The 26471-nt window shown below is 44.9% G+C and overlaps 1 protein-coding gene across 1 annotated transcript in view; it reads right to left on the bottom strand.

The window, feature by feature from the left end:
* The window catches only part of LOC144891256 (extracellular calcium-sensing receptor-like), a 98144-nt gene extending 87533 nt beyond the window's left edge, over positions 1-10611 (bottom strand). Inside the window, exons 1-4 of the mRNA XM_078773672.1 lie at positions 10558-10611; positions 9895-9919; positions 7596-7758; positions 5232-5508 (exon numbers count right to left, since the gene is read on the bottom strand). Coding sequence (XP_078629798.1) covers positions 5232-5508; positions 7596-7758; positions 9895-9919; positions 10558-10611 — 519 coding nt within the window. The remainder of the gene's footprint in view (positions 1-5231; positions 5509-7595; positions 7759-9894; positions 9920-10557) is intronic.
* Positions 10612-26471: the final 15860 nt, after the last annotated feature.

The following is a 26471-nucleotide window of genomic DNA, read 5'->3' as shown; positions in this document are numbered from 1 at the left end:
ACCTCTGAAGGATGGAGAAGCTGATTCGCTTGGAGCACTTCTTCGGGGATCTGAACGCAATGTATTATCCAGCAATGTATCTTATGTGATCTATAGATACATCGCTCGTTGCATGACGTACGACGAAGCTGTGCCAACCTTGAAATCCCTCTACATCAAACCGCGCAGCACAGTGTATGCTCGCCACTTATTGGCAAAGTGCTGGCAGGACAGCTCAGAGTCCATGCATCAATATGGCCAAGCTTTACGACAGCTTGCTCAGGATTGCGCGATTCAGGACTGCACGGCTTTGCATTACACTGATGGTCTGATACGTGACGCCTTTATTACCTTCGCAAAAGCGGAAGGTTATGTTTTGATCGCTGTGTATTTATTTGTATGTCTGTGTGTGTGTGTGTATGTTATTCGCATAACTCAAAAAGTATTCAACCGATTCGCATGAAATTTGGTGGGATGATAGGTTATTATCCGGGAACCATTTGATTAGATTTTGGAATCGATCGGGTCAAAGGTCAAGGTCAAGGTCATGAAAAGGTCAAAATCGTCTTTTTACCATAGCGCGGTCAATTTGTGTCCAATTTGTATGAAACTAATGCCAAAATGTTCAGAATTCAATGCCCAATCTTGTGATATGCGACATGACACTCTGACGTCATAACCCTTGTTTGTATGTCTGTGTGTGTGTGTGTGTATGTTATTCGCATAACTCAAAAAGTATTCAACCGAATTGCATGAAATTTGGTGGGATGATTGGTTATTATACGGGACACATTTGATTAGATTTTGGGAGCAATCGGGTCAAAGGTCAAGGTCAAGGTCACGAAAAGGTCAAAATCGTATTTTTACCAAGTACAGAACAGTAGCTGCGGCGAAGGTATGCGCTCTACCGAGTGCCCGTTCTAGTTATGGGTCTGTGATCTTCTGCCATCAGGCAAAGTCTGCTCGAGAAAGAGACGCTGGATTTCCAAACGGCGTTCGACCAAGCCCGTGTTCTACAGTCGGATCAGGACATATCCGACTCTTATGGCCGACCCTTCACAGCTGTGAGTGCTACTGCTCACGATATGATACGTACGCAAGATAGCGGTAACCTGGAAGCTGATGCCAGGCGAGGGCCTGCTCAAGCTGCCAGTCATCGAGCATTACGAGAGGAGAGCTCCGATGAGGTGAATGAGTCCAGTACGGCCGTCGTGACCTCGCCTGTTGGTTCAGCCCGGCAAATGCTTTTTTTGTGGAAATCGCTGCCACCCTTGTTGCCCTGCTAGGGAATCGGTGTGCCATAATTGCGGGAAGCGAGCGCATTTTGCCAAAGTCTGTCGTGCGCACAAGTCCAAGCGTCGTGGGCTTGCGCTTGTCGATGGGAACCTGAAGGGCTCCGATCGGCCTCGCTCATGCCTTGGTGCCGATTGAAATCAACGGCCAATCGGTGGAAGCTTTATTCAACACTGGGAGCGATCTGAGCTACATCAGCCCTCGTCTCGTGGAGCGATTCGGGAGGACTCCAGCAACCTCAACTCAGTGCATGTACATGGCCTCGGGAGCCCTATGGCAGTGAGTGCGTTGAGTGTGCGTGGTTGACCTAATTGCTAGTGATGTTACGTACTGTAATGTTAAGTTGCTCATTCTCCCTAACCTCTGATCCTCTGTTACATCCTCCTGGGTTATGATTTTTTAAATCGGCACAAACCCTTGGAGATGCATTTCGGAGGCACCCACACTATATCCGTGGGCAGTACACTGGGCCCGGTTTGTGCCCTCACCAAGATAGCTGTCTACCCGCCTCGACTAATCCCGAGCTTAACTGCTAATTGTCATCCGGTCACCGTGAAATCTCGAAGGCATTCCCAGCCAGATGCTATCTTTATAGCCGCTGAAATGAAATGCCTTTTGCATGAAGGCATCATCAAACCCAGCCGTTCACCTTGATGCGCACAAGTGCTGGTCGTAGACAGTCCGAACCATCACAAACGCATGGTCATAGACTACTCACAAACTATTAACTGTTTCACTCAACTTGATGCATACCCACTACCCATAATGGAGGATATGGTTCGGGCAGTATCTAAGTATAGAGTATTCAGCACACTCGACCTAAGAAGCGCGTATCACCAGATTCCAATACGTGCGGCTGACCGACCCTGTTCGGCTTTCGAGTCCGGACAGTGGTTGATTCAATTCCGTATAATTCCGTTTGGAGTTACGAACGGCGTGGCATGCTTCCAGAGAGCTAAAGACGAGATTTTGGCAAAGGAACAAGTGAAAGATGTGTTCGTGTACGTTGACAATGTGACCATTTGTGGTTGGAATCAAAAGGACCATGACTCAAATCTGCTTCATGTTTTGGAAGTGGCTCGTAAATACAGACTGACCTTCAATGAGTCAAAATGCAGCTATTCAGTTAGAACCATAAATCTGTTGGGGTACACGTCTGGAGGGAAGATAAGGCCTGATCCGGCACGGCTCTAAACCCCACTAGACCTTGCCCCTCCCGTTGACCGTGCGACTTTAAGGCGAACAATGGGACTGTTCGCCCATTACAGCATGTGGGTCTCACGGTTCTCAGAGAAGATAAGCCCCCTTGTGGAATGCAAAACATTCCCGCTGTCCTTGGCCATGCTAATGGCATTTCAACATATCAAAAGGGATGTCGCCAGCTCGGCCAAACTTAAATCGACGAGACAGTTCCCTTTGTGATAGAAATGGATGCGTCGGATTGTGCAATCACAGCGACATTGAGTCAGGGTGGCCGACAAGTAGCATTCTTCTCATGGACTCTGACTGATAGAGAGCGACGTCAATCCTGAATCGAAAAGGAGGCATACGCCATGGTTGAATCGATCCGCAGATGGAGACATCTCCTTCTGGGACAGCACTTTACAGTCATAACTGATCAACAGTCCATCTCCTTTATGTATGACGGGAAACATTCTCAAAAGATAAAGAACGAGAAGATTGCTCGGTGGCGCATATAATGGGCTGACTATTGCTTCAAAATTAAGTACAGGCCGGGAATGTACAACCACGCGGAAGATGTGCTGTCTAGGCCCGTCTGCACTGGGATGACCATCGGCGACCTGCGGAATAACCATGCGGCGCTCTGTCACCCTGGCATGACACGCATGGCCCACTTTGTTAGGAGTAAGAACTTACATTTCTCCGTGGATGAGATATGTCAGTTATGCAAGACCCGCAGGGTTTGCGCAGAACAAAAACCGAGTTTCTACCAGCCTGCGATGGGCACACTCATACATGCCGGTAGACCGTGGGAGCGCCTGAATGTCAATTTCAAGAGGCCTCTGCCTGGTAATCGGTGCATTCTGACAATAGTGGACGAGTACTCGCGATTTCTGTTCGCATTTCCATGCGCTGACATGTCTTCCCTTTCAGTGATCCGCTGCTTTAGGCAACTGTTCCTGATGTTTGGGTATCTGGCATTTGTGCACAGTGACCTTCGGACTGCTTTTATGTCTCGGGAGATTAAGCAATTTCTACTCGAGTGTGGCATCGCCTCCAGCCATACCACTGCCTATAACCCCCGAGGGGAACGGGAGAATTGAAAGATACAATGGTGTTTTCTGGAAAGCAATTACGATGGCTTTGCGTACCCGCGGCTGAGCCCCGACCATGTGGGAACAGGTGCTTCCTGAAGCACTGCATGCAATTCGCTCCCTTCTGTGCACTTCCACTAATGCCACTCCTCATGAGTGACTCTTCCAGTACCAACGTCATGGTTCCATCGCTCATCCCTTACCCTCGTGGTTAGCTGAGCCTGGACCTGCACTGCTAAAATGCACGGTTCGTCAAAGTAAATATGAACCACTTGCTGACCGAGTAGACATACTGGAGGCGAATCCGCAATACTTCAGCATCTGGCATCTTGTGGTGAGATGGAAGAAACCAAAACTGACTCGACTACCCCTGCCCAGGCGGACTCGCACCCTGCCGAAGCTACAGGGGGTGATGCTGCCTCGCATTATGAAAGCATGTCTCCATTGCCTCAGGCCGTGGACTCGCCGGGTTCTGGTAGGAGATTGCCGGGTGATGGAGAGCGTTCTTTCCCTAGCACCGGTGGTTATGGAGATGACGGCGTGTACCGCACGCGGAGTGGCCGGCTTTGTCAACCTCCTACTTGCTTCAGTTATGATTCCTATTAGCGGCATTCTTAAGAGAGGGAGAATGTGATGAATCAGAAGGAGGGTCATTTGCGGGGTTGTGATACACATATCTGTCTGTCAGGGGCGGGCCCTGCGGAAATAGGCGGATTTGCATATGTAACCAGCTGTGAGAATGAGTTACTGCCATTTGCTGCTATGACACTTTGAGAGCTAGGTAAGAGTGATTAATCATGCTGTTTAGTAGTTTGGTAATGCCTGCCTCATTCTAGATGTGTTTGGATGCTGTGCTTGTATTATGTAGACTAATAGTATGATATTGCGTCATGTATAGATACACCTGGTCGATTGCAATAAAGCCTCCTATCCTGCGAGGTATCTGACTCTACTTTCACAACAACTCCGTTCCACATCCTGAAACCCACAAATGGAGATAATAACCAACAAAGCACACACACATACACACAAACACACACACACACACACACACACACACAAACACACCTAAACAATGCAGAAATCAAGAAAATCACCAAATACCAGCCCAAGAGGTCTTGGAAGGTGAAGAGCATCAAAATTGTACCAGTGATAATTGGAGCAACAAGAATGATGAAGAAGAACCTCACAGAGATTTTGAAAACCATCCCTGGGAATATTACCACAAATGAACTACAACTGGAGGCAATCCGGGGTTTGGTGACAATCCTGAAAAGAGAACTTGGAACAAAACTCTGAAAAGGTTTAACAGCTTGGTCCATGAACTGCAATCCCTTACCGAAGTGGAGGTGGATACTTTGGGTCCTGGGGGAGGACTCCATCCCACCTCCTGAAACCCACAAATGGAGATAACAACCAACGACACACTCCATGACAGCACAGGAGAGGGAGACAGACACAGACACTCCTGGAGTAGGAAATGCTTGTGGATGATGATGGTTGCCCGTAAGGACAATTGGGTTGAGGGATTGGGGGTGTGATTGCAAATAAGTCGATTTACCATAACGTTTATTAAAGTTTAATTTCAAGTGCTATGACAAACAAAAACACAAGGTCAGAGTTGTTCCAAAAATACTATTTAGAAATATTCCATGAAAACATTATTTTCATTGATAAACGAACCTGTGGAACATAGAACGGACCAAGTAAACGACCAACAATGATCGAGAAGGAGGAACTCGCACTCCCGACAATAGCTCTTGGTTTGCAGATATTTTCTTGCATTGGTATCACTTCTGAAGCAATGAAATTTACTGTCGTTTTGACTGCTTTGTGAGTGTTAAAACAGGCATCGTAAATCATGTATCCAAGAGTTACATTTGGTAGCAATAGACTGTTGTTAATTTCTTCAATCGCAAATATCATCGCCATAATGTAGCGAAATTCCCTGCTTTTGAAACTGATGGCACAAAATACTTCAATCACTAAAGACATTAACGCACATTGATGGTTTTCACTATATTTATCAAATTCAAAATAAAAATTGTTTCTTATTGCCCCTGCCACCGAAGGAGGTTATGTTTTCACCTCTGTCTGTTCATTATTTGCCAAGTCGAAAAAATTTCAAGTATATTGGTTGGTCTTGTGCATAATTCTTTTTGTCTGTCTGTCTGTCTGTTTGTCTCTATGTCAATCACAATTTAAAACCGATCTTCACAAACCTTCACCAAACGGTGGAATTTGTCATAATGAAGAAGCCTATTGATTTTGAGGTTAAAAAGTGAAAAGGTCAGCATCGGACAAAGGTCAACAACTTTGTCGGATTTCTAAAATCCTCAACGTTCTTCCGATTGACTTGAAATTTGAAGAGTATTTACACATCAGGTCACTGAAGTCAACCACCAATTCTTTTTGAGGTGAATATAGGTCAAAATATCTTCATAGGACAAAGGGCAACAACTTAGGTGAAATTTATAAAATCCTCAATTTTCATCCGATTGACTTGAAATTTGAAGAGGATTTGCATATCCGGTCACTTAATTCAACCACCAATTATTTTGTTATACAAAGGAAAAGGTCAATAAAGGCCAAATTTCTACAATCGTCAATTTTCATCTCATTGACTTGAAATTTGAAGAGGATTTGCATACTTGATCATTGTATTCAACCACCAGTATTTTTTTTAGGTCAACATAGCTCAAAAAGTCAACATAGGCCAAAGTTCAACAACTTAGGTGATATTTATAACATCCTCAATTTTCATCCAATTGACTTGAAATGCGACGAGGATTTGCATATTAGATTACTGAATTCAACCTCCAATTATTTCTGAGGTTAACATAGGCCCAAGGTAAACAACTTATTTTAAGAATTTCGAAAATAGCTTGTGCTATCCATGATATATTTCTTGTTTGTTTGATTGTTTTGTTTGTCTCTGTGAACAGGATATCTCAAAAAGTTGTGGAGGGATTTGACGAAACTTGGTGGAGAGGTTGGATGTGTGACAAGGACAAAATTATTAGATTTTGGTTGAGATCCGGATCCGGATCTGGATCTGAGAATTTTAAAATGATTCTTCACGACTGAGTGATCGGGCAAAAAACTACGTATAGCCAGACATCTCAAAAAGTTATGGACGGATTCAGACGAAACTTGGTGGACCGGTTTGGTGTATGACAAGGTCAAATCAATTCGATTTTGGTGAAGATCTGAATCCGGATTCGGATATGAGATTTATTTAATTTTTCAAGTGATTCTTCATCATTGGGAGATCGGGCCAAAAACGATACATAGCAGGATATCTCGAAACGTTATCGATGGACTTGGACGAAACTTGTTCGACAGGTTGTGTGTGAGACAAGGAATAATTGATTATATTTTGGTGAAGATCCGGATCCAGATCCAGATCCAGCTGGTATAATTTAAGTGATTATTCAGCATTGAGTGATTGGGCCAAAAATGATATGTGGCATGATATTCAAAAACGTTGCGGATGATGAATGACAAAACTTGGTGGATGAGTTGTGTAAGTGACAAGAACAAGCCAATTTGTTTTTGGTTGATGTCCGTATCCAGATGCGACCTATTAGTGAGATAAAAACGTAAACTGTTCAGCCTGGCAGGCTATGCTCTCCACTGAGTGCGTTCCAGTTGAAATTGCAATTGATCCAGCACTCAGCGGAGAAAGTTTTGAGCAGATTTAAAATATGTTTATCTGTTTACATTATGACACTGTGTCCATCAAATTAATGATAACATTTATGAAATAGACGAGATAAAACATTTCCCAACACAAGGATAAGATAATAATCTTCCATTTTTCAACCAAAGTTTTCAATTTTCTTAAAGGAAGCTCCATCTGATTTGATTCACACAACATAAAGTAAACTGCACATAATTGGATAAAATGAGTTAACCCCATAAAATTATCACACGGAGTTGAACATTGTGGATTTTTAAAAGCGATTTTAAAACTACAAACCAGCGCACCTGGAAGATGTTGATGTTTTTTCTGAATTAAAATTTAAATGAAAGTAAAATAATTACCTGAAGCAATCCGGCTGCTGCGGCGATTCCCTGAACGTGACGATGGAACTGGGTTTGGATGAATGAAGACGAAAGAACCCAGCAAGCATGATGTCTCCTTGCTTCACAACACTCTGCAAATCCTTCAATCCTGTAACCTTACATTTCTCTTTCTCAGCCACTGCTGCGAGAATGCAGAACAAAATGATGAAATTTAACAAAAGTATTTGCTGACATTTGGTAGGAACGATTGGACTGCACCGTCGCATGGACATATCCACACATTTTATCAGCATCGTTGTGTTTCTAAACACCTTTCCTGATTTGGAAGTAAATCCAACTTATATATAGACTGATTCCAAGATGTGAATCAACCTTTTAGAGAAACAACTGCAACACATACATTTATTTACAAGGTAATGTTTAACCTTATTAGTTGTAAGTGCTGTACTTCCTGTTTATGAAACATTTATCATTAGCCAATTGTATGAAAATTAAATCCTTTAACTCTATTAAATGATTAGTTTATCCGTCATCAACGTTTGTCGATAATAATTTGATTAAACTAAATTCATTTAGTGACAAGTAAAGGCCCTGAGTGGATAGAGAACATAAGAGGTTATGAAGCTGCATTTGCTGTTGATAAATAATTAACTGGTGGTAAAACAACTTCAAAGCCACACTCTATGTGGCACAGCATTTTTATGAGAAACATTTAGTTTCATGACATACTAGCAGAAGTACCAGGCGTTGCCGGGCGGGGGAGGGGAGGGGAGGAGGTATTAATGATATCTAAGGAGGAGGGGGGAATGGGAGGGGGGAGAGGAGGGGGGAGAGGAGGGGGAAGGGGAGGACGGGAGGGGAGAAGGGAGGGAGGGGAGGGGAGTTGAGGGTGGGAAGTGGAGGGAGGGAGGAGGGAATGGGGCAGTGAGGGGGGAAAGGGGAGGGAAGGGGGAGTGCAGGGGGAAGGGGAGGGTGGATGGGAGGGGGGATGGGAAAAGGGGAAGGTTAAGTGTGTTCCCGATCAGGAAGAAGAAGAAGCGTACTACCAACTTCGTACACTTCCGGAATTGTTTGATTTATTTGTATTCAAATGTCTGGTGATTGTTTTGTATTTATTTATGCGAATGTGTACTTGTATATAACTGTCATTAATTTAAAAAGGCTTCGGCACGATCGAGCGATTATTTTTCTAACTCCAAAAAAACGAACTTTTTTTTTTCAAATTTTTTTTTTTCTGCCTAAAACACACCCAGGCACTCACTGATGAACCTCTGAAAGTTTGATGAAGATCCGTTCAGCCATCTCTAAATAAAACGTGGACACACACAGACAACTCGCGTTGATATATATATATAGATGAAGATTTGGGAGATTGGATGGTCAGTTGTTATAATTCAAAGCCCCAGTACTGATGTGTTTGGTGTTGTACGAGGGCTTTCAGAGCAAATGTTTTGTAATTATGAAATGGTGAACTTGTCTGGTGTGGCCTAGCAGGGTGCATCATGGTCAGAGTCATTTTAGGCGAGCTTGGTAATATTGTCATATTCTGCATTTCTCAATCTGAACAGGCGGGAGCCGTGTGTGGCTGACAGTGTGCACCATGGTACATCCTCCTCTCCAGCACAGCAAAGGTCATTTGAGGCATGGGAGGAGTGAACAATGATGTTTAAAATATTGTAATATGTGACTAGATGTTATTCGGATCAAACTTCAGCCGAACTGATCCAGGATGGCCCTAAGTGGTCCTATGAAGTGAAATTGTAGTCCAAATAGGCCTAAAAGTTGACAGAAATAGAAAAAATTCTGAAATACTATTCGGATTTAACTTCGGTCTCAGGAAAATAAAAGAAAATACCTTGTTTCTGGGAAGACCAAATTTAAAAATCTCCCAGTCCACTGCCCAATGGGTTTTGGTTTTGAAAATTTCACTAAAGTTATACTTTTTCAGAATAAAAACAATTTCGTGTCATTTTTGGTAATTTCCTGTCATTTTTGGGTCATTTCCCGCTATTTCCCTGGTGGATTCTTTTTATTTTGCCTGCCGAACTCCGCCCACCTGTTCAACAGAAACAAGGTATTTTTTTATTTTTTTTATTCTGGACAGTAGTTTTTAAATTAGAGCATATTTTATGTTCTCAAAATATTCTGAATTGAGAGGAAGTATTTTATACTACTGGTCCCTAACATGTAGTATTGTCGTGCGATTGCCCCTTGGTTAAGACCAGGGGATCGCGGATGGACTCAAGCTTACTTGGAGGCGTTTATCCCAATTGACAGCGGACCAATACACGAGCCAGGATGAACTTTGCCGACTTACCTTCACGGCCGCAGGTGTCTTCAACCTGAAATCAATTAATAACTCAACCAAAAACAGATGTAAAATGTACAAAAGGAATGATTTATTGAACGGAACCTGAGAACAAGGAAACACGACGGAAGAAACTAAATCATAAATCGGGATCCCGCACACCTCACTTCACATACAAGCACAGGGGAAATAAGGAAAATAAAAGAATCATCGTGTTTGCGTTTGTGGATGTGAGCTTATCTGTCTCTCGATGTGTAACGTCCGTCATCCAACGCAGCTCCGGTTGGCAAGAAGAAAGGCCTCGATGCGCCCCCATTCGCGCGCTGCTCGTCCCACGTCCGCCGGTGCGTGGCAGGCCTCGTGTCCCCACGCGAAGCGAGCGAGCGGGTGTGCGACCCGCCTCCGCAGCCGTGCAACGTCCTCCTCGGGTTCGGCACGGCCCTTCGATGCACCCAACGTTCGTGGCGAGCGAGTCGCAGATGAAGGGACCAAACGAGCAGGGCGAGGGCGGAAGGAAGGTCTGAGGAGGCAGAAGCCAAAGCGAGAAGGCCAAGGGAAGATGAGAAGGGGCAACTGTTGGTCTCTGACCACTTGCTTCCACATCCAGCACACGAGAGAGAAAATGTCGGCTTCTCTCCACTTTTATAAAAACCCTTCGGCCAATCAGCTCACGCCTCCTGGTGGTGGGCGTGGCCTCAGCCTAACTGTGCAATGTCTGAAGGCCATGGTGTACCACTGCGCGGCCGTTGCCTGCTTGTCTTTCCGGTCAGTTTTATCGTAAGGAAGGGGATTTAATTAATGTGGTGCACTAAGGGCCTATCTAAGTGTCTATAGGAGTGCGTTGCCATTAGGAACAAAGGAATGATCACCAGGTCTGACAGACACTGTCCCTACAACTATTTAACACACGAACATCCTTGTATGTTCACAGGTATACACTTAATCCGACAAACCGGGCTAAACACGGAACTTATTACAGGTGAGGTTCCCTATCACGACAGCCAGACACCTACCTATGCAGATCTACCTTTATCTAGATATTCACCTCTACCCCAAATTCATAACAGTATCTAGATAGTAATTATTAGTTTCAATTGTATCTTTGCAGGTGATGTGCTGGAGTTATCTTGCCTTTCACTGTGGTCCACTCTCCTAGCGTTTGATGCTCTCTGAAAATGCAGTTCTTTTAGTTGAAGAAAAAAAAAACTTTTTAGGCTTGTCATTTGTTTTATAAAGAAATAAGTTGCAAAATATATCTTCCAAAATAATACGTTTGGTTTCAATCCGTTTGGTTTCAAAATAATCCGTTTGCTCAAGAATGAACTCTCAAACCTGTCTAATTCCTCCAAATCCTGGTGGCGTCTGGTCAAATCCGTTTCTGGTGTTTGTTCTCCCTCCATCCCGTCCCTTACCTCAAATGGCTACACAGTTAACACCGCACGTGACAAAGCCGAATGCATCAACTCTGTGTTTGCCTCAAAATCCTGTGTCCCAAACCCATCTCTCTCTGTTCCCACCTTACCCAGTCGAACCCAACTGCTCGTGGACTCTGCGTCCTTCTCTCCTGACAAGGTGGAGAAGTTTTTGTCAAACCTCGACTCTGATTCTGCACCTGGACCAGACGGCATCAGCCCACGGCTCCTAAAATCCTGCTCTGCCACTCTATCTCACCCTTTCTCTGTTCTCTTCACCCTCTCTTTTGCTCAAGGTCATCTGCCAGCATCTTGGAAATCAGCAAACATTACCGCTTTACACAAAAAAGGTGCAAAAACAGATCCTTGTAACTACAGACCAATCAGCCTGCTCCCAATTATCAGCAGAGTCATGGAATCCATCATTGCTTCGGATATCAAATCCTTCCTCTTCTCCATGGCTTAATCTCCGATCATCAATTTGAATTCAGACCAGGTCATTCTACTCTGGACATGTTGCTTCTGCTGTCTCAACAATTAGTCCAATCAAAATGTGAAAACGAGAACGCCACTCAGTGGAGCGCATACTCCCGCCATGGGTCAAGTTGGAATAGTACGATTTCACAAAAGTTTGAGGGAGTAGTTCAGTGACAACACAAGACAGACACTGCACAGACATATATTTAGAATATATAGGAGATAATGTAAAAAAACAAACAAGGCAATTTCACTTACATTTTCGGATTCAGCGTTCAATTCTACAGACTTGGCATTTAATATGGAATATTTTTTTTCTTGACTTGGGTTTACTTTCTGAACTCAGTATATCAATCTGGTGAGTTTCTTTTACGCTTCGGTGATGTCTTTGTTGAAAGAACCATGTCACTGATTGTCTTTCGCAGCAAGAAGTCAATAACAGGATAATATCACAGGTGGCGTGACAAAATGTAAGGACAGGTACATTTGACGATTGGCTTCACAATCGTGTATATAAGGGTTGTTGCATTCTGTATTAGTGGAAAACAACTGCTGCACGTCTACAAAAGTTATTGCCGCTTCCTCTGGAGATGATCCGTCAACTCGACAATGCTGTTTGTCATGGAGTGGTGGCTTTACGAAATTCTGGCATGAAACAGCGTGCTATTCCTCGACAGTATGGCATCACTCAAGGTCAGGTGTCAAAGATCCTGAAATGACATGCTCAGAGGGATGTCCCTACTCCAATACCGAGGCCAGGACGTCCCCGCAGAACCACAAGGAGAGATGATCGCCAGCTGCACCGGTTAGTCTGCAATGGTCGTACCAAGTCAGCTAATCGGCTTCGGGCTGAGTGGCAGCAACTGACAAATGTGCCTGTATCCAGAAGGCTAGTCAACCAATGACTGGTTCAAGCAGGCTATCGTGCCAGGCGTCCCCTGAGAAAGCCACACCTGACCAGACAACACCACCAGCGTCGATTGCAGTGGGCTAGAGAGCACCGTCAATGGCAGCCAGGACACTGGAATCACGTGACCTTCAGTGACGAGTCTAGATTTCTGGTCTATCGTCAAGATGGCCGCAACCGAGTGCGCAGACAAGTGCAGGAAGCCTACAACGAAGATTGTATTGTGCCACAAGTCCAAGCTGGAGGTGGTGGGGTGACCGTTTGGGCCGCTTTTCATGCAGGGGGCAAAACTGACCTGGTTGTTCTGAATGGAAACCTGAACCAGTTCAAGTACAGGGCCATTCTGGAAGAAACATTGCTTCCATTTGCTCGTGCAGCCTTTCGAGGAAACTTCGTCTTCCAAGATGACGATGCACGGCCTCATCGTGCTCGCATGATCCAACATTTTCTTGCTGACCGTGGTGTCGAGCATATGGAGTGGCCTGCCATGTCCCCGGATATGAATCCAATAGAGAACTTGTGGGCAGAATTAACGCGTCAAATCGACAACTTGGACCAGCAGCCGACCTCTGTGCGTGAATTGCAGCAGACTATTGTTACTGCATGGCAAGCAATTCCTGTCCAAACCTTGGCAAATCTTGTGAACAGCATGCCTCGACGTGTACGTGCTCTCCTGAATGCTCGTGGGGGTTACACGAAGTACTGAACTGTAATTTTACTGTGCGTAATCCCAGTCATAATTTAACTTTTGTTTTTGTTAAAAAAAAATTTGGCTAATGTGCAAAATAAAGAGATACTTCTGGAAAACGTACAGAAGTTAAACACAGCACTGTCCATGAATTGAGTTCGATATCAGTTTACATCACTTTCAAGGATCAATTTATTTGTTTCGAAATGTCAAATGTGGTTTTTGTTTCTTTTAAAGGTCACATTAACAAAATCTAGAATAATTTCAACATAATCCCAATGAACTTTTGGTTCTAAGTCATCTTGAAAAGTAAGTTCACACCCACAAAAAAAATATTCCATATTAAATGCCAAGTCTGTATATAAGTGAGTGTATTTTGAGGCATGTGTGACTTCAAATAAAATTGTAAGTCAGGAAAAACGTTCGTTTCATTCCTTAGGGATACAACATGTAAAACTGGCCCAACCCTCAAAACAAAACTCGCTCATTTTAAGTCGTACAAGCTAATGCGACCACTCATTCTTCTGGGAAGAATCCCGTGCACATGCTTGTCACACTTATAAGTCACCTAAGTCTTTATAATTTCATCAAATACTGACACCGCGATTGACATTCGCTGAGGTAAATGTTGATATCTCTTCTGAGGTAAAAAACAAACAACAAAAAAAAAAACACCTCACAGCCACGAAATTAAAACACCTCACAGCCACGTGATTTAAAAACACCTCACCACCATGTCATTTTACACCTCACCACCACGTAATTCAAAACACCTCACCACCACGTGATTTAAAAACACCTCACCACCACGTGATTCAAAACCACCACCACGTTATTAAAAACACTTAACAACCACGGAAACAAAAGTTTCAGGGAGTAGTTCAGTGACAACAGACACTGCCCAGATGTGTAGATATATAGATAAACTAGCAGAAGTACCCGGCATTGCCGGGCGGGGTAAGGGAGGGGAGGGGGGGAGGGGAGGGGAGGGGGAGGGGGGTGGGAGGGATGGGAGGGGGAGGGGGGAGGGGGGAGGATGAGGGATGGGAGGGTGAGGGGTGGGAGGGGGGATGGGGAGGGGAGGGATGGGATGGGGAGGGGAGGGATGGGAGGGGGAGGGGGAGGGGGGAGGGGAGAAGGGGAAGGGGTAGGGTGGAGGGAGGGGGAGGATGGAGGGGGAAGGGAGGGGGAGGATGGACGGGGGAGGGGGAAGGGGGAGGGAAGGGGGAGGGAAGGGGAGGGCCAGTCAACAATGACGTTGCAGTTCTCATGGTCGGAGAGCAGCACAACAATCGCGACATCGTCCTGCATCTTCGCAAGAGCATGAAGCGGATTTTGGAGACTCACCAATCCTGTGACCCACGCCCTCCAGTACCAGCGTTTCCGGGCGGGGGAAGGGAGACCCGTACATTCGCCCTCTCGACTCAAGCTCGTATTCGATTCGTATTCGAAATTGAAAAGAAAAGGGGAAATCCTCGTATTCGAATTCGTAAACACGAAATATGAATTAAAATTTAATTCATATCGCACAAAATCGACACAAAACACGATCGCATAAAGGTGAAAAAACGCAATCGCTTTTCGCCCTGAATTACGTGCAAACGTGTGACGTGTGACGGGATGGAACATCACGTGATCGCTCTGAGCGATCGATTGCAACTCTGCATCCTGTCGTGGGCGTGGCCAACGTGGCCTCATGCTCCCAGGTGATTGGCTATCTCGAGCTCGAGAGAGCCATAATGCGCTACGTTATGGCAAAAAATATGGATCTAAAGATGAAAGGGAAAAAAACCTATGTGGTGTGAATGGCAATGTTCGTCGCTGAAATGTGAAAAAAGGCAATTGCTTTTCGCTCTGAAATATGTGCGAACGCGTAACTGAGTTAATGGCGGCAAGGAACATCACGTGATCACTCTGAGCGAATCAGCGCGCTGCTCTGCGACCGGTCAGATTCCATGCATAATATTCCTCGCTGAAATGCGCTGAGGTAAAAATATGGTTAAAAATATTATGAAATCAATTTTTAGGTCGGCCATGTTCTTACGAGGCTCAATGGCCATGTCTGTGCCAAATATCAAGTACGTGAGCCTCTCCGTTTAGGAGTCTATTGGTAACATTACACACACACACACACACACACACACACACACACACACACACACACACACACAACTGTGTTTTATATATATAGATAAACCTGAAAATCGCAGAGCCAGAATTATTTTTTGGTCTGGGCAGCCCATGCGAGGTTTCTTCTTCTTCAGCCTCTCACAACTCTGGGTGAATATGCGATCTTTTTTTTTTTAAAGTTGGAATTTTGCCAAATCTGTTTTATTCGTTTGTTAATATACCTCAGCCATTGACAAATCTGGAATTATAATTTTATTTGTGGTTCAAATTAACCCGGGACATTGTGTCAAACGATGCCTGCAAGTCTGTACATGTGATAAATAATTAATCGTCTACAGTCGAAGACTATTCTTCTTCACGTAATAACAACTTCCAGCTTCCAGACAGTACATCCAATCATCTTCAAATTTTGCACGCAAATTTAAATTTGTTACTCTTCATGACTTCTACTACAGTATGAAGTTTCACGGCGATCAATGAAGTGGTTCAAGAGATATAAATGTTTTTATTATTTGTGTTTAATTAACGATATCTGCCAAAGCACGTAACCTATCGCAAATTCCAAAAGGACCTTTTAGTAGACTGATATGCTGAACAGATTTGTGAAGTTTCCCCTCGATTGGATCACAAATGAGGGAGGAGCTAGGTTTTAAATGTTTGTGCTTAAAAACGTCATAACTCTGAAACCATGTGATGCATGACGTCATGCTCACTGACCTGCAAAGCCTGCAAAGGCGATTATGCCTGCAAATGCGATTATGCCTGCAAAGTTTGGCCTCGATCTGTTCAGGCGTTTTGGAGAAAACTGGATATTAGTGTTTTTCACTCAAAACAATATGGCGGCCGAACCACGTGATTTGTGACGTCATAATTACCATTAAAATATTCTGCAGACAGAGTCCCTCCTTTAGTAAAAATTTGCTCTCAATCGGTCCAATTATTGCAGAGAAAATGTTTTTTTAAAGGAAAACAGAAAAAAAAAATCCCCAAAAAATTCCCCAAAAAACTTCCTGGATCCGGAATAATTTCCTGAGCTTCACCAAAAACGAATCAATTCTTCCTTATCCCAAGTGCAATCATCCCACAAACTTTCATCCAAATCCGTTCAGAACTTATCCAGATATCTTGTTCACAAACACACGAACACACACACGCACACACACACACACACGGACACGATCGAATGCATTACTACCTGGCGGGAATAAAAAAGGGGTCAACCCAAAATAAATTGCAACAGAATCCATTTTACCTGCATTTAATTTGGAACAGCTCACAAAACAACATATTAAAAGTATAGGAAAATCGAAGTTGTGGAACAGTGCCTAATTTGCACCAATTCAAAATGGCCGCCATTCAAACTACTTTTGCCTCTATCTCGGGATCTGATACTCGTGGAGACTTAATTCTGGTGTCTATACCCATATTTTCAGGGACAAGGAACATGTTTATAACAGTATTTATAACATTGGGTCATTTATTCGCACCTAATTTGCATAAATCCAAAATGGCCACTGTGACAAATTAGCTTAACCCATATCCTGTAACTAATAATGGTTTAATTCTGGATTTGCACTTGCTTTTGGAACAAGGAACACAATGAGTACAATGTCAATAATCAAAACTTGTTGTCATTAAGCATCAGCACAGGCCCAATTAGCATAATATCAAAATAGCCTCCATTCATAAAAATCAATCAACTATATTTCAGGTCAATGAACACATTATGAATAAATGAAGATGCTGCCAATAACATTGTAGAGTGCTTTTAAGGGATTGGTGGTGGATTTTTTTCTTGTCTTGATTTCAGATTGAACAACGATGGATGAACCCCAATTCGCCCTCTGCCATCAACCCATATCCAAAGACCAAGAAAGTTCTACTCTCACTCAAAAGTGGTGTGACGGGATCAAAAGAGCAAGTGAAGAGAGCGGCATGGACACGAGTACCATACCTGGACAGAAGGTTCACAAGAAATGCCGACGAATACACTGCAACGCAAACTGTATAGAATCATACAAGCGCAAGAGGGAATGTGAGGCTGAAGGTCAAAACCAGGCAAGCCATACATTGAGATCTACAGGTTCCCCATTTGAGTATAGTGAACACTGCCTGTTCTGTGCTACAGGTGACAAATATGGTGGGAAAAGGGTGGACTTTAAATTGATACCAGTCAAAACATTCGACTTTCAGACATCAGTATTACACACATGCACAAAGAGGAATGATGAGTGGGCCCAGAAAGTTAAAGCTAGAATAGACTTCATCAATGACCTTCATGCAGCTGATGCCGTCTACCACCAAGCTTGCAGTGTAAATTTCCGAACTCAAAAGCAGATTCCTCAGAAGTATCTTTCGAATGATGGTAGATCTGCAAAGCATGTCAAACTGGGAAGACCACAAGATGAAGTACAAGCAGAAGCGTTCATGAAAGTTGTTGAGTACTTGGAGGAAAATGACGAGGAGCAAACCACCATACATGACCTCATAAAAATGATGGGCGACTACTTAGTTGACACTAACGGTGAGCCCTATAGCTTTCCCCATATGAAGCAACAGATCCAAAAGCAGTTTGGTGACAAGATAATAATAACTGAAATAGACGGGAAGCCAAACGTTGTCAACTTTTGGAGCAGTGCACAAAGTATAATTAATGAATTCCACTCAGACCAGGGACATCCAGAGAGCTGCGAGGAGGAGAAGATGAAAATAATACAGGCTGCTGCAAAGCTGATCAAGAATGACATGAAATCTGTCATCCAGCAGAAAGACTGCTATCCCAAGAACGAGGAAATGGCTTCAGTAGAAGAAGTCAACTCATTCCTACCAGCATCATTGAGGATTTGCCTCCAAGGTCTATTTGCAAGTACAGATGCAACGCAGAAGATGGCTTCAATAGGTCAAGCGATGTTCCAGGGAACTCGTCCCCGAGCAATATTGGCACCACTTCAAATAGGCTTCAGAGTCCAGCTGCATCACCACTTTGATTCCAAGTTCCTCATTGACACACTGCATGAGCATGGTTTTACGTGCAGCTACCAAGAGGTCACAATGTATGAGCGCAGTGCAGCCGTCAACAGTGGGGTAGAGATTCCCAATCTGACACCAGACAACTTCATACAATATGTTGCAGACAACGTAGATCACAACATCCGTACCCTAGATGGTCACAGCACTTTCCACGGAATGGGGATAATAGCCACAGTAACTCCAGGTACATTTGGTACAAAGCCTATTGCACGAGTAACTGTCACTGCAGAGGAAATTGCTGCACCTGTACAAATCTCTGGGTCTATGGTTTTCAATGGAAAGAAGCAAGACTTTCTTTCCAACAATGAGAATAAGCAGAAGTTCATCACCTTGCTCGATGAACACCTACGACATCATGGATGTTGCACAGAACATGCTGGAGCAGATGCTGATCTACCAATTGTGCAGACTGCCATTGTCACTGATGAGAGAACAAGTAAGCCGACTGTCGTGGTTGCAGATGACACAGACATTCTGGTTCTGCTCTGTTTCCACTCAAAGAAAACTACAACAAATCTGTACCTTTGACCTGAACCTCGCTATGGCATGAAGAGGCAGCCAAGATGCTGGGATATTGCGGTTCTAAAATCCACATTGGGCCCACAAGTATGCAATAGTATGCTTTTTGTGCATGCTATCCTTGGTTGTGATACGACATCCCACATACATGGTTTTGGAAAAGGAGTTGCGCTCAAGCTGATTCGCACCAATAAAGACTTCCAGGAACAGGCCAAGATCTTTGGAAATCAGAATAGCACAAAGGCAGACATCATATCCGCAGGAGAAAAAGCAATCGTCTTCTTATACAAAGGGAAATCACATGACAAGTTGAATTTTCTCAGCCTGCAACGCTTCCAACAGAAGGTCAGCATTAGTACATGTGTGAAAGCCTAGGTTCTCCCGCCAACCTCAGCAGCAGCTACGTACCACAGTATGCGGGTCTACTTGCAAGTACAACAGTGGATGGGGAAAGGAAATCAGATGCAACCAGCGGAGTGGGTGTGGTGTGAGAAAGGTGGACAGTACATTCCAGTTCTTACAGACAAAGCAGCAGCCCCCAAACACCTCCTGAAGATAGTAAGGTGTAAATGCAAAACAGGTTGTAGCAACACACAGTGCACCTGCAAAGCAAACGGTCTTGAGTGCACTAATGTATGTGGAGTGTGTAGAGGTGTATGCAAGAATGTCATTGCAGTCCTTGAAGAAACTGAAGAAGACACTGGTAGCTAGAACATGTAGAATGATATAGTAGTTAAACGACTGCAGTTACAGCAGATTGATACATGGTTCACTGGTGCCTTATGCTACGCCAACAGAAATAGTCCAACTTCACTCAGATGGGAAATATGTGCCAATATTAATTTTAAATGGCGGCCATTTTGAATGTATGCAAATTAGGTGTCAACAAATGACCCAATGTTATAAATACTGTTATTATTGTATTCCTTGACAATGAAAACATAGGTATCGACATCAGAATTAAGTGTCTACAGGTCTCAGATCCCAAGATATAGGCAAAAGTAGTTTGAATCGTGGCCATTTTGAATTTCTGCAAATTAGGCACTGTTCCACAACTTCAATTTTCCTATACTTGTAATATGTTGTTTTGTTAGCTATTCCAAATTAAATGCAGGTAAAATGGATTCTGTTGCAATTTGTTTCGGGTCATTTAATATTTTGACTGGATTAAATGGATGGAGGTCCCCAATGCCAAACAGGAAATCAGAGCCATCTCCCTTGACATATCATGTGCCTTCGATATGGTCTGGCACCCAGCTCTGCTCACCAAACTCTCCTCCTATGGTATCGATGGAAATATCCATGCATGGCTTGCGGACATCCTCTCCGGTCGTAGTCAATGTGTGGCCCTGAATGGATTTCTCTCATCTCCCCTTCCTGTTCTGGCTGGAGTTCCCCAAAGTAGTGTTCTGGGCTCTGTGCTTTTTCTGGTCTTCATCAATGATCTCTCCGACTCTGTGGAAAATCCTCTCTATCTCTTTGCTGATGACTTCACTCTCTGCCACTCCATTCCTCATCCCTCAAATCGGCAGTGTGCAGCCTCCTTACTCTCTGCAGACCTGGACAAAATCACAGCCTGGTCAAACAAGTGGAACATGTCTTTCAATCCTGAAAAATCTCACACTCTTACTTTGTCTCTTTGAAAAGACCGACTGGACAACCCTCCCATTTACTTTCTGAATAATCCTCTCCAAGAAGTTCTGTCACTCGAGCTTTTGGGTCTTAATATCTGCCAATATCTTTCCTGGGAAAACCACATTTCAAAGCTGGCCTCCAAAGCCAGTCACCGACTGGGCATCCTCCGTCGTGCAAAGTCCTTCCTTGGCACACCTTAGCTCCTCACCACATACAAGGCTTTCATCCGCAGCTCAATGGAATACTGTTCTCCCCTCTGGGCTGGTGCTCCTGCCTCACACCTAGCTCTTCTTCACACTGTTGAAACCAAAGCTTTCAGAATCATTGGAATCTCCCGCGATGAAGCTATCTCCGAGGGCCTTTCACTTACTCACTGCAGACAGGTTGTTGGCCCAGGTTGGTGGTTGATGGTTTTGCATAATTCAATCTTTTTTCAAAATGGGTGCCGTGTACTGTTTAGATTTTGGTGACTTGCATGTTGATATGATTCAACGGATGTTTATATGAATCGTTTAAAATAAAGAAAGCCTTCAATTTCTGATATTTAGCCTTTTCATTTGAGCCTCCCAATTGAAGCCCCACACGAAGGGCGGGTACCGTTGCTAGTATTTTTAATGCTTCGGAGTGTCGGTCTGGCACAAAGAACATACCAAAGATACAGAGGTACTTGGAGTACCTTCAAAAGTACATTAAAATAACATCAAATACAGAACAGTAACATCATTTAGGCCAGGACCTCTCTCACCCTCTCTCTCTCAGTGATCCTGGGCCGGATTTAGGAATGGGCAAGCTGGGCAGTTGCCCAGGGGCCTCCACAACCAGGGGGCCTCCACATATGGACGATCAGAAGAAGCTGCACTCTCACTGTCTGAAAATTTCGAGTTCAGAATTTTCTTCCAGTAATTGATCAGTTTCTGAGTTTATTGGAGCAACGATTGGAAGCCTATGAGAACACCTGTTCTCTTTTCGGTTTCTTGCGTAAACTGGAATCACTGGAATGCGATGAAATCGAAGCAGCTGCAGCAAATTGGTTGCTGAGTACAAGGATGATCTAGATCAAACACTTGGTGTTGAACTTGTACAGTTTACAGCCTTCCTCACTCATTTACTGGAATACGAAGATGATAAGATAGGGAGAGAACATTTTCTTTACAAACTGTTGATGGACAAGAAAGTTGCGGATACATTTCCAAATGTCGAGATAATGCTACGGATGTACTTGGTGCTCATGGTCACAAACTGTGCTGGAGAACGTTCATTCAGTAAAATGAAGTTCATCAAGAACAGACTCCATACTACAATGTGTCATGGTAGGCTCAGTCACCTGGCCTTGATGAGTATTGAATGTGACATTCTCAGAGAGATTGACTTCGACAAATTTGACCCAAGACTTTGCAAGGGTCAAGTCCGGTAAAGTGCCTGGTCTGTAAATATAGGTAATAGGTACTTTACTAGATTCTTATGATTGATCATGATTGACCTGCTTGCTTATTCACTATTCAGATTCTTTATACTTGAAACATAGGAACATAGTAGATTCTTCTAGATTGATCATGATGTTTAAAGATGTGCCTACTTGCTTATTCAAATTATTTATGCTTGAAACATAGGAACTAGATTCTTATATAGATTGATCATGATGTTTATAGATGTACATTTTTATTCAGATTCTTTGTACTTTAAAAATATACTTTATGGATGACTGTAACTGTCTTGTCACATTTTTAGTATTCTAAGGTAGGGTGGGCCCCCACTACTGAAGGCTGCCCAGGGGCCTCCACATGTCTAAATCCGGCCCTGCAGTGATCTCAAATTCATACCCTCGAACACGTCCAATTATCTCATCATCAAGGCCACAGCAGATGTAATGTTTTGAATTATGCCGCAGTAGTCCAAAGGTTGTGTCACGTACAAGCGATAGAGATCGCAGACATCTTGGAGCTCAGGGCGTTTTGACCTTTGTACGGACATTCATATATTTAGTTTTAAGATCATTTTTATTAACCACAATACAATTAACTAATTTGCCAACATTTGAATTCTAATCCACAACCATTTAAGATGTAACATATTGTTGCGGTTCTGAGAATGTACATATCTGATTAATAAAGGTTAAAGGTTTGCCCCCATAGTTAGTCCACATGCAACACGTAGGCCACCTTAGAACATTAGTTATGTCATAGTATATGTGAGATAAGGCCATTTCTGATAGTGATACCTGCGTTGTGTAAAATAAATCATAAGCTTAGGTCCCGTTCATTTTGCGGCCCACCCTCCAAATCTACCTCGTTGGGCAGCATCCAGTCTGTGCCCCATTTTTGCTATTGCCCCTCGCATTAGGATGCTCAAACCAGCCAAAAGCCACGAGGTAGGCCTGAAAAGGGGGCGGAGTGAGAGGTCGGGGTGTGGCCAGGTCAAGCAGCACGTCAAGGGCGGAGCCGGTAAGAGCCAACAACCAACCAGGATTTGGGTGGAATGGCGTGAGGGGCGTGGTCAAAGCGCGGCTGGCAAATTCGAGAGGGTTCGCTGGGCGGCGCTATATAAAGGCCGATGCCAACGTTGAGATCCGCAACAATTGGTGTCAGGGAAGTGGGATTGGACCCGAAGTGCACTTAACGCACTCCAAATTACGAGCGGCCGAAATTTAGTTTTAAAAAATCCAAATTACATCGTGCCATGGATAACCAAGACGGTCAGATGCCGGTGGGGGTAAACGAGGAGGTAGAGGAATTAGAAATAACCCAGGACCCCCGGGAAGAATGGGAAGAGGAGGAGAGCATTGAAGAGGGTGCAGCAGTTGGGGTAGCAAGGGAGGAAAATGGCGGTACCTTGCACGCGGCCGCGGCAGCTGAGCCCGCTGTGTGACCCGGGTGCAACATTGAATTGTACCTAATTCAACTAATGGCAAAGATGACCACCCAAAAGGACGAGATGAAAGCTCAAGGTGAGCAATTGGGAAACCAAATTGGGGGATTAGAAAGCAAAATGTGGGGCCAAATGAAGGAAATGGGGGGGCAATTGAAGGACACGGGTGGCCAAATGAAAGAAATGAAAGAGGGGTTAATGGGGTTGGAAAACAGGATAGCCACCCAAGAGCACCAAATGGAAGGAATGAAGGATGGGTTAACGGGGTTGGAAAACAGGATGGGCACCCAAGAGAATCAAATGAAAGGGTTGAAAGATGGGTTAAAAGGGTGTGGTAACAGAATAGGTGGCCAAATTAAAAAGATGGGGAAAGACATAGATCGCAGGTCGGGCGGAAAGGTCGCATTGGTACACGACGGGGTAGCGCGACTAGAGGAACGTGGGGAAAGCGAGGTTGAGCCAAGCACAGCCGGGTGGACCGGTGTAGAAATCGCGACACGGGGTATAGAAAAGCCGACGACCGCCGAATTGGAAAATTTTATTTTACGTGCGCCAGCGGTCGTCGAGCTTAATAAGGAAAAATAAATTATATTTGAAATTGGGGTTGAGGAGACGGCAGAGCTAGTACATGAATTGAAGAAAGAAATTGAATGTACTCAAAGTCTGCAGTCGCATTGTGATGTCGTGCTGCCTAACCAAAATGAAAGATTGCAGATGTGGTTAGGGGAGAAAAGGATCCCGAAGGTGAGTAGGGCTGGGTATGGCGCGAAAAGGTTTGGCACGAAAGTGTTTGGCGCTCAAAGGTTTATCGCGCGCTTGGGATCCCAACGTCACCCGTGCGCTTGTGGAAGGTCCGTGGTGAGGTGTACAAAAGTGAATGGCGCGCGTGTGAGGACAAAGTGTGCGCCGGTGCGCGAGTATGAAACAGAGAGTGAGGGTGAGTGCACAATGGAGTGTATGTGGGAGGAGTGTGGAACAGAGTGTGAAACAGAGTGTGCAATGGCTGAGGAGAGTGTGCGAGGATGCACACCGGAGCGTGTTGTAGAGTGTGTGCGGGGATGCACACCAGAGCGCATGATTCGGTGTCCAGCAGGAGATTGCACAACCGTGGGTAGGTGTGCGCTGAGTGGGTGTATGCAGGAGTGCACACCTGTGGGTGTTACAGAGGATGTAACAAGAGAGAGTGCACGAGAGGAGTGCGAGGAAGAGAAGTGTGTAATGGAGTGCGCGAGTAGTACGAGTGCGCCTGAGTGGTGTGCATCTGAGGGTGTAAGAAAAGAGAGTGCACGGAGAGAGAGTGCAGGAGTAGAATGCATGGAGTGTATGGGATGCGCTGGAGCGCCGCAATTTGTGAGTGTAGAACGGGTCACGTGTGGATGTGAGAATGTGATTCAAGCATCGACGCAGACCGGGGCAACGGTTAGGGCGACGTACAGCCGACACGAGCTCTCGGTGCGCGGGGTGTTTTGTGTGCTGCGGGAGTCGGCGGGGATCATTGCCGCGGCAGCGTGCACGATTCGGGCGGGGTCCTGCCCTGTATGGTTGGTGCCGTGTCGTGGCGCAAGGGGCAAACGGCACGGTTCCAGGGGAGGAAGGCGAGGTCGGACCTTCACCCCCTGGCGGGCGCGGTGCTCCGACCGGGGGAGGTTGGGTCACCGTGTAGGGGACCGAAAGGCCCTACGCCGGGATGGCGCATGGAATCTCGGCCCGAGTATGCCTACTCCCCAGAATCGAAAATGCCGGACGGACCCAACCAACAGGAGACTGACCACCTGCATGCATTGCTCAGCTTTGCAAAGCCGAGCTGCGAGATGTATTCCCACCCGACGAGGCTCGAGAGTAGTGGACAAATGGTAGCAGTAGTGATGGCGGATGGCAGCTTTACCATTCATTGTTTTTTGGGGCACATGAGCAGTAGATTATGGGGTTTGGCAGTGTGAACTAGCCGAGGGCGGGATAGAATAATTGTTAGGGATTTAGAAAAAATGACAATAGGAGAATGAGAATTAAGTAGTGACTTTGTACAAGTAGTGGGGACGTAGTCAGATTAGGTGGATATTAATGATGAGGGAAGTGCTTAGTATAAGGGAAGACGGGGAAAGCACCAGTATTAGGGGGAAGTAGTTAGTTAGATGATGCTGTGTGTGTGAGTATGGGAAGGAACTTAGTGAAATGAGGCATTGGTCGAGAATGGTTGTGTGTGTGAGTATGGGAAGGAACTTGGTGAAATGAGGCAATGAACTTGGTGAAATGAGGCAATGAACTTGGTGAAATGAGGCAATGCGCTGGGATGACCGGAGAAAGTGTATGAATGGAGTATTGAGGATGTGTGTCATTGTGTTGAGTGATTGACTTGCATGGCGTGCAAGTGAGAATACTGAGTTGTGTGGAATAAGTGGTGTGGAGTAAATGGTGTTTGGAATGAGTGGTGTGGAGTGCATGGTGCGAAGGAGTGGATGGTGGAAGATGGACCCCTTCACGAATACCCGGGGAGGGTAGTTTAAAAGTAGGTAGAGGGAGTAGGTAAATTGTTTGGATATTGACATCTGTGGTGCAGGGTGTAGCAAGTTGTTGCTTTGAGGGGTGCATAAGTGAGTGGAATGGCTGGGCGTGTGGGCTTAATTGGTGAGTATGGTTAAATGGACACTCTGCCACTGGTAGTCTGTCGGCCAGGTGAGGCCGCAGGTAGGCTCTGGGAGCCAGTTGTGTAGTGTTCAGTGGGGCCCGAGGATCCAAAGGAAGGACCCGGGTAGCCCAATGCCAGAGAGGGCATCACGGGGTGAGAGACCCAGGAGGGCCTTCCCCAGGTTAGGGTAGTTGAGGAGCTAGGCAAGCTCGGGTGGCGACTTCAGTGGCGGAGGTGCGCAGGTAGGTAGGACCTGCTGGTAGAGCCACACGACCCAGCCCCAAAATTGTGCGAGGG

This window comes from Myxine glutinosa, chromosome 3, assembly GCF_964187855.1.
Source record: "Myxine glutinosa chromosome 3, kmMyxGlut1.1, whole genome shotgun sequence".
Lineage (NCBI taxonomy): Eukaryota > Metazoa > Chordata > Myxini > Myxiniformes > Myxinidae > Myxine > Myxine glutinosa.
Note: the sequence above shows the minus strand (reverse complement) of the source record. Positions and strands in the feature narration are given on the sequence as shown.